The 9,473-nt window shown below is 39.8% G+C and overlaps 1 protein-coding gene across 3 annotated transcripts; it reads right to left on the bottom strand.

Moving 5' to 3' along the window:
- Window positions 1-288: 288 nt before the first annotated feature.
- Window positions 289-7,750, bottom strand: LOC145430316 (V-set domain-containing T-cell activation inhibitor 1-like). Of its 3 annotated transcripts, XM_080305154.1 has the most exons (8): window positions 7,647-7,750; window positions 6,420-6,545; window positions 4,658-4,811; window positions 2,562-2,876; window positions 2,211-2,477; window positions 1,742-2,038; window positions 1,208-1,309; window positions 289-508 (listed from the first exon to the last, which is right to left on the bottom strand). In XM_080305154.1, the coding sequence occupies exons 3-8, from the start codon at window positions 4,728-4,730 to the stop codon at window positions 492-494; spliced, it is 1,071 nt and encodes a 356-aa protein (XP_080161280.1). In that variant the 5' UTR covers window positions 4,731-4,811; window positions 6,420-6,545; window positions 7,647-7,750; the 3' UTR covers window positions 289-491. The 3 variants fall into 3 exon arrangements, with proteins under 3 accessions (XP_080161280.1, XP_080161278.1, XP_080161279.1); XM_080305152.1 differs by lacking the exon at window positions 289-508 and having other exon boundaries at window positions 941-1,309; XM_080305153.1 differs by lacking the exons at window positions 289-508; window positions 7,647-7,750 and having other exon boundaries at window positions 941-1,309; window positions 6,420-6,558.
- Window positions 7,751-9,473: the final 1,723 nt, after the last annotated feature.

The following is a 9,473-nucleotide window of genomic DNA, read 5'->3' on the forward strand; positions in this document are numbered from 1 at the left end:
TGTTCAGTCTGTGTTATGTGTTTCTTCTCTGTTGTATTATTGTAAGATCTACCTAACAATATAAAGTGTCTTGAAGTGACTGTTGTTGGGATTTGGTGCCGCATAAATACAACTGAATTTACTTGAATTGACTGCTGATTTACAAGGGTTTCTATGACCTACTTTCCTTTGAGTGCTTATTTGTTTAAATGCTGTGATGGACTTAAATTCTTACATTAATGCTGACAGAAGATGTTTAGTTTGTCCTTTCTACTTCTAAGTGTTCTGAATAAGTATAATCCACCAGGGTTCAGGATTTTACAAGAGTGCTTTGTTTTAGCTGCTGACCTTGCAGTAAGAAAAAAATAAATAAATAAATTTACAATCTGTGAAACCAACAATCATAAACCCTCCTAGAAAATGTCGACAAGAAAAATGCAAAGATTGAGGCTTGACTTTGAAAGCGAGATGAATGAGTTCAAAAAGTCTTCAGTGTCCAAAATCTAAATCCTTCAGATTACAACGTCATCTGCAAAAAGAAGTTGATAAGAGTTGGTACTTAAGACTGAATCATTATTGTTTTGTCCTCAGAATAAGAAGTTTGTGGGGGGTTTTTTCAGCGAGTCAAAAAGTAATTAATGTCTAATCTACAGAAGCTGTGACATCACATCAAGTGGAAAAATAGATTTTAAAAAAATCTATTTATAGCATCCGGTCATTCATTTATCTTATATCAGTATACATAATGTATTAGTTATTTTTCTGGTCATTAATGTTTTTGTTGAATTATATTTGTTATACATTTTTATTGTTTATTTGTACAGCAGTACTCCTTCAATGATGTTTTATTCCCTCTTCTCACCTTAACCTCCTAGGACCTGGCATCCACATATGCTTCAAACAGCAGCACTGTGTTACATTTACACCACAGTACCCACCATAAACCACAACTTACGCTGTGTACCGTCACAGAAATACTTTACTACGCAAGTGATGCAGACACGATAACTGATAGGTTTGCCTAGTAGTATCACAGTCTGGTGACTGATGCCTCAAGATGGCAGAACGATGCAGACAGGCCAGTACAACAGTATAAATGCACACATCATCACACACTATGGTGTAGACTCTACAGAATTTAACACTGGAAAATAAACAAACATTTGCCTTTGCAGTTTGAATGGTACAACTCAAACAAAGTAATTAAAGTTTAACGCAGACCCCTTACCTCTCCATTTTCTGTAGATTCTGCAGATTAGTAGGGCAGCGAAGGCGATCAACACACTTACACACACAGTTGTAATAATGACTACAGTGCTAGAGTGACCCCCTGTGAAAAAATGTGTAATTAAAGTAGTTACTAATCATAATGTTGGTGATTATCATAGAACGTACATCATCTTTATAACTATAAACACAGCTTACTTAATATTTCCTTGTTTCCCCACCCAAACATTACTTTAATTGTGACAGCCGTGTTTTACTGGTGAATTATAAAAAAAATTAAGTGTACAATGACTAAGTCACAATCTTTGGTTGGCTTTGGCTGACACTTACACAAATTACTTCACATTTTGCAGCACAATACACAATTAATTGAATAATGATATCAATGATTAATTAATTTCTTCAGAAAGCTGGCTATATCGAGTCATCAGGTGGCCTGGGCAAGTTTGAAGCTGATGTTAAGTTTAAGTTTTTCCCTACAGTATGTCCCCTTAGAATACAAATTTTATGATGTTTTATCTTAACTTGATTTTACCTTTGATTAGTCTCAGGTGGATGTGAGTAGTGTGCATCTCCTCAGCATTACTGAGCTTACATGTGTACATTCCCTCCTGTTTTGCAGATAAGTCCTTTAGCATTAGGCTGCCTGACTTAGACACATTTACCACCTTCTGTCTCCACTCGTCTGACACTGAGTAGGTGACATTCATCCCGGTTTGGTTCACGATGGTCTGACACTGGTTGAATCTCCAGAGGAGGGTGAAATTGGTAAGTGAAGTGCTTGAGAGGGTGCAGGGGATTGTCACGCCAGTGCTGGGATCACTGATAAGAGCTGAAAGCATTTAATATATATAATTAACCACAAAAATTAAAACTACAGTCTAATATGATACGTGAAAATCACAGTACAAAAACTCTCATTTGTTAAACTATGTTTACTTCATATATTTTTAAACCTACAGTTGCACCAAAGTTTGAGCACCTGAGTTGGTTGAACTACTCACAAATTTTCCTCAGAGTGGCTCTATTCCTGGTTCTGCCAGTGCTGATGGTGCAGATAAAGAGCACATTATAAAGACCGTCTGAAAACATCAAAGAACTGCTGATGTTGTAAAGCAGCTGTTTAGTTTGCTGGACTGTGGTGGTGTTAAGGAAGGTGATGTTAGATGGTGGGCTTGTGGACCAGGTGAGCTGAGGCTTGGGGTAGATCCCCTCTGACCAGCAAGTGATCCTGTTGTCAACCTGATCAATTTTGACCTCATTCACTGGAGCTGCAATAAAAGAACTGTGATCAGGTGACTAATAATATGTGTAAAATTACTAATCTGACAGCACATTTAGAAAGTTTCTCATACCGTTAATGTTTAGGTTGACAAATGACTCCTGGTTTTCTCTAGTGGTGTGGGTTATGCAGTTATATTTGCCCTCATCCTGAATCTCCACCCCTGTCAGCTGAAGTGATGCATTTCCTCTGCAGATCAGATCCGTGAAGAGTTTAGTCCTGTTTGTGAAGCACTGGTCCTGGTGTTCAAGCTGCTCTTTGTTATAGTTGAATAAGTGGACAAGTTTGTCTCCTTCTGTCTTAAACCACCAGATGATGGTTTCATTGCCAATCTGGAAACTGCATGGTAAGATGCATCTCTCCATGAAAACACAGGATACCTCAGTAGCTGAAACATAAGAACAGAGAAACACTTGGAGGTTCAAATTGAGAAATATTATATTCCTATTGTGAAGCTGGAGCAGAAGGAACACTATCAGTCATGGACTGGACTGGACTGGACTGGACACCCCCCCCCCAAGATTTTGGGCCTCAGCAGTAATAAGCCAGTGTTAGATAAAAAAGGCAGCCATCCTCTTACTGAGTGATTTCTTATATACACCAAATCACCCTGCTCCAAATTAGGACAAGCACATTTATCTATTTGAACCCTTCTCATTTCTAGCCATAACTGCACAAAAATTGAAAGCTAACACAATATCAGCTTCTAGTATTTCTTGACAGTGTGTAGAACAAACCTGATGATACAAACTGAAAGAAAGCTTAAAAGTCAACAAAACAAATCTAGACTTTGAGAGCTGTGAGCAAAAAGCGAAGCAGACTGTGCCCAAACACAGCTGAAAACATCTGTGGTTATCAAAATTATTTTTGTCACGGTCCGGGGCACGTGTGAAGAGTGGAAAGGAGGACTCAAACGCAGCGCTTCCTTAGATGTGAGGGTGATTTATTGACAATACTGAACATAAAGTGGAGATGGCAAACAGAACTAAGGACGAACTAAACTGGGAGAAACTACACAAAGGGAGTGGCAAACCTGAACATGAAGGGAGAACAGCAGGGAGAGCACGCAGGGGATTCACCGGGTATGAACACAGACGACGCGACGAGGAGCAGAGGGAAAACACACACTATAAGTACACAGAGAGACACTGGGAAATCACACACAGGTGGGGGAAACAGCTGGACCTGATTAACCTGACGAGACAGGGGAACACTAACACCAGGGACCAATAGAGGGAGCACAAACCCAGAACCCAGTATCTAAAATCCCAAACACAAACCATCCCAAAACAGCCCATGAATAATAAAGAGAATAATAACAATAAAGAACACAAACACAAAGTCACTGAGTCATGGTCGCAGGACCATGACAGCACCCCCCCCTCAAGGGCTGGCCCCCGACAGCCACAGAAACACACCACCAGATCCAGGCGGGCGGCAGGGGGCGCAGGACGGAGGGACCGGGCCATGACCAAAGACGGAGGCCCCAGAGTCCCAAAAAAAAAAAAAAAAAGGTACACAAAACTCACAGGGGAGCAGAGTCCGAAACACAGTTCAGGTGGCCGGCCTGGGGCCCGATAACACAGGAGGCCAGGACGGGACAGTTCAGGAGGCCGGCCGCGAAGAAGGCCGTGGCGGCGCGCAAAAGGGTCAGGAGGCCGGCCGTGCGGAAGGCAACGGCGGCCACACGGGCAATGGCGGTATCGAGCGATCAGGTATCGAGCGCATTACATATTCACTGATGTACTGTCACTCCAAAAGCGGATGTTTCATTTCTAGTCGCACTGATTTATATATATATATATATTGTCTTTAACGTTGTCTTTAAGCAAAGTTTGTTGGTTTCAAAAAAACGCCTTGTCACAAGGGAGCAGCTAAAAGTATTTTTAGGTCTGTTGCCATTAAAGTCAAGGTTATGTTTCTTTTTTTCTTTTTTTGATAAAAAAAAGTTCTTCAGTTTTCCCAACATTGAGAACTGAATAAGCTCTTCATTGTCTTCACAAAATCTTCACAAAATCTAAAGAAGTCCAGTCGCCTTCTTTAAAGCTTCTTAGATTACAACTAAAGACAGAGCAAAAGCATAAAAAAAACAAATACAGCTCAAAGGTTCAACAAAGTTTCCTAAAAAATAATTTAACAAGTGGTTTGAGAAATTGACCGTATACTCACCTCCATTCGCATCTGTCAGTAAGATCCTGATGACCAGCAAATATGCTGCAACCCAGCTCTGTTTTTGCACCATTATTGTTGCTTTCCACTCCCACTGTGTCCCAGTCACTCCATTGCATCTGTCACATCATTGACATGCAGGCTGTACTGTCCACTGTTTTAACAAATATATTTAAATGAGGTGGACAAAGTCAATGTAAAATACAAAGCTGACGGTGGCCCTGTTTTAAGCTTTTCAGCATTCTATTTCCATTTTTTTTTCTTCTTCTGTTGTATTCCGCATGCTTTCACAGCTTTTTAATTTTTTGGTTGTTGTTTTCTTCAGTAGCAGTCCGTCTGGCATCTCAGGGCCACCACAGAAATGCCATGTGTAATAAGTTGCAGGATTAAATATTTTTTTTAACTTATCAATAAATCCACATGCTTTTACAATAAGAGAGAAAGAAAAAAAACGTTTGGAAAAGTGCAGGAGAGATAAAAAGCTTTGGACTCAGGTGTTATACACTGTTACAAAAATAGCATAAGGAGTATTTCCTGTTTGTATTTGTCTATTTCTGTTCCTGTTTAGTATTTGTGTAATTAGGGGTAATAAATAAGACGACAGCTAAATTTAACCACAAAGTGGCTAAGTTACTACACTGGCCAAATGTTTGGATCCTGTGAAAAAGCTACCGTTCTTTTAACTTAACGAGCAAGCTGTCTGCTCATTTCTCAATGAAACAGACGTCTGTTTGGCTCGACACCACTAAACAAAACCAGCTTACGCAGCAAAATAACCGAACTATCATTAACATTAGAGTAATCGATCCTGACGTTTGTGCGACACCGTAAAAGTGATATTAAGCTGAGTGTCATGGCCTGTTTATTGCTATTTCTGTTTTTTTTCTATTTCTGTTCTGTTTTGTGTGCTTTTGCAAGCTTTTCTCACTATTATAAAATAAGAAAATAAAAGAAAACAAGGGAGGCAGAGGCTGATGCAATTGTATCAACATGGCTTTTACAGCCTACTGGAATTAGAACTTCTTCAACACTTTTTCCCAAGGTTCTGCTCACATACAGACACCACAAAGAAGTCTGTCTGTACAGGTGCTTGGACATCCAGGTCACAGTAGCTCAAGTTGAAGATATTGTTCTAGATTCATAAAGATGTTTCATCACCATCACCTCACTCAATATGCTTCCTCAGTTCTACAAACTAATGGAGAGTCCTAGGTAGCATTTAATTGTCACCTTGGCGTTTAAGCCTAAAAAGGAATCTAGCCTATGTGGTAGTGTCTGTGTGGATTCTCGGTTTCCACATCAGTAAAAACCCTTAAAAAAAAACCAACTTCCTTAATTTTTACTATTTCCAGGTTTATTTTACATTTTTTACGCAGTTGTTCATTATAATTTTGGGATCTGTACTCAAAGAACACTGGACTGAAACATGCTACAACTTGAGGTGTTACTAATATTTAGGCCATAACAATGGCAGGACTAGGCTTAGTTGCATGGGGCACTGTACTGTCTGTTACCCGCTATGCCGCCAGACGATGAATGAATTTTCCTGGTAACCCAAGTGTAAAATCATTCTTGACACAAGCGCCAATTATATACTCCATATCACTTACAGTTACTCTCAATAACACTTAAAGCACCCCAAAAATAGTCCCTTCTTAAAGATGCAATGGCATCATGGCTAAGAGCATCCTCGACCATTTGACTGGACTCAGCTGTTGGAGAGCTTACAGAAAGCGGACAATTAACATGAAGCCAAACTCACCTGGCAAGCAGCGGGTGCAGTCAACGAAGAGGTAGAAAAAGCGACAAGTAACGAAGAGCAGCGACGATAATCCTTTATCCCTCCTTTTGGTTAGAGGAAACGGCACGTGTCGCTGCTGAATTATTACTAAAACAACATCGAGCTCAGTTATTGTTCTGTTTCTATATTTCTTCTTTAATGTAACATGCTAGAAATTTCTCAAACCACTATTATTAAATTCTTAAATACTAAAGTAAGACCTAAAACCGCTGACTATGTTATAAACGCGGCATTTTCGTTGTTAAGCCGTTTACTACGACGTAGCTGCGTTCTTCCGCTGTCTCGCGCCACGACACCGTGAAGCCACTCCCATTTGTGTGTTTGTGTAACTTTCAAAGTAAAATTGAGACAAAACCATCGCTTGTAATGCAATAAATCATGAAATACACAACAGTACGAAAGTTAATATGAATAAATAAACGAATAAATCAGAAATATTAAACTATGACAAACTTAATAAGAATTTTATAATTAAAGTTTTTTTAAAGACGTGTAGAAATTACAAATACATTTGATGATGTTTTCTTTTTTATTATTATGGTACACGCGGTCTATGGAGTGTTAAAAAGTTAAAACTGGGCTTTTAATTTAGTCTAACTTCAATTAACTATAATGCACCACTGTTTACCCACTTCACCCACAGTGGGTAAAGCTTTCACCTAGATTTTAGCGATTTGAGCCTGGATTGCGCACATAACAGGCAGAGCCTTAACTCACCACTGACACGTGTTCATGTATGATGCTAGGTAGATGGTTAAAATCCGAACACGTGGGGAAATACCACTTTATCCAGGTTAAGTTGTTACCTTTATGTTTGCCACCACTAAATCTTTTGTCTCTGCTCAGTTTTCGCACTTTTATCAAAATAAGAAAATAAAAGAAAACAAAGGAGGCGGAGGCTGATGCAGTAGTCGCAACATTGCTTTTACAGCCTACTGGGATTAGAACTTCGTGCCCGTGAGTGGTTGTAGCAGCATTGTTATTGTTCAGATTATATAGTTAATAGGTTTAAATTCTACTCCGACCGAGGAGCGACATTTTTCTCACGCGAACAGGCGCACACAATGTGCCACGTATGCCGGCTTGGAAGTTTTAAATAGAGCTGTCTAGTATCACTCATAAACTCATAAACTACAAATCTACGCATTTAGAAATGGTTAGGCGTATTAATTAATAATTGATAAATACCTTGTGATACAAACAAAGTCCGTGTAATGGAAGAGGTTCTTGAAATAGTTTTTCAATTGTCCATAAACCAAAGGCGAGCTTCAACCTCACCAACTTCACTGTCTCCGCCCCCACCTCTCTATTGGAGGATAAAGTGGGACTTGTCTTGTCAATTACTGTTATGAATTATGACACCCCACTTGTGAGTTTCCCACCTCATCCCTTTAAATCAAACATGTACACTGTGCAATCATGCATCACCCAACCACCACACACACACACACACACACACACACACACACACACACACACACACACACACACACACACACACACACACTTCTTTCGATTGTGTGAAATAATAATCTTTATGTTCTAATTAAATTCCAAAAATGTGAAATATTGAAATCGGCCATCGTGTTATCATTTTTCACAGGAAATAAGATGGTAAAAAAGCAGCAGGTGTTGTTAATCAAATGCAATTTTTTGACGCTCGGCAAGTGGGAGGACCTCTCCGGTTTTCTGGTGTGGAACAATAATGCTTCTCCAGTCCTTCCCAGGAGTGAACATAACAGCAAATTCACCCCAAGGTTAGACTGTCCAAGAAAAGAAAAACCCAAGAGCTACATCTCAAACCCTAGAGGTCTCGGTTAGCATGTTAAATGTTGAAGTTCATGAAAGTACAGTTGCACAGTGGAGAAAGGCTTCTTTTTAAAGTTGCATTTAAACAAACCACAAGACTTCTGGAACAACATCCTTTGGACAGATGAAAGTGGTGATGTTTGGCCAGGATGCACAGCACCACCTTCTGGAGGAAACTAAGCATATCATCACAAATACCTCATACCAGCTGTCAAGCATGGTGGTGGACGGGTGATGATTTGAGTTTGCAGCTAAAGCTCGGCACAGAAACTTTAATTTAAGGCCGATGAAACCCAAGCACACCAACAAATCTACAACAGAATGGCTGAAAAAGAAAAGAATCATGGTGTTGTAATGACCCAGTCAAAGTACAGACCTGATTGCAATGCTGTGGCAGCAACTTAAAAAGCTGTATGTGAATTCATTTCAATACTCCAGTGAAGTGAAGCAACATTGTAAAGAGAAGTGGGCTGAATTTCCTCCACAACGATAAAGTCACACAGAAAAGGATTACTTCAGATTACTGCTGCTATAGGTGGTTCTGTTGAATCATAGGGTCTACTTTTAATGGGCTTGAATAGAGTCTTATGACAACTTCTTTAATATGTACATGTGCAGTTGCCAGCTGCATAACCTATCAACAGAATACACAGCTCTACTTCCCCTCCCTTTGCTAAGCACACTAAATAACTCCCGAAATCTCCTTCACTTGCAGAAATTCTGACTTCATCAGAAATTTCCCATAACAGCAAAAGATAAAGATTTTTGGCCCTTTGATCCCATCAGAACTGTGTCAGTGATTTCTCAATTGCCTGATTTCTTTGGGTCCTGAAACAGCAGCTCTACACGTTTCATTTGTCCTTCTCGAACTCTTTTGGCATGTTCCTCCCAGAAGCCAAAAACCTTTCCACCCCACAATTTGCTTCAAGTACTGACAATGAAAAATTATCTGAGCTAATCAACCTCTGGTTTGTTTTATTTTCCTGCACACTGCACCTTTGCATGGACCTCCCTTCCCCCCGTTACTCTCCGTGGCAGCCCACTCCAGTGGCACAGCGACTAGGTTCAATTCAGGCCTCTGAGCATTTATTTTCACCCACTCACTCTGTGTCACCGTTCACCAACTTTATCTTCCAACATTTTAACCTTTACATTTCCCTGTGTGGAATGCACTTGTACAGGAGAGAGAAACAAATATATATTTTT

The sequence above is a fragment of the Astatotilapia calliptera genome, chromosome 8 (assembly GCF_964374335.1).
Source record: "Astatotilapia calliptera chromosome 8, fAstCal68.1, whole genome shotgun sequence".
Lineage (NCBI taxonomy): Eukaryota > Metazoa > Chordata > Actinopteri > Cichliformes > Cichlidae > Astatotilapia > Astatotilapia calliptera.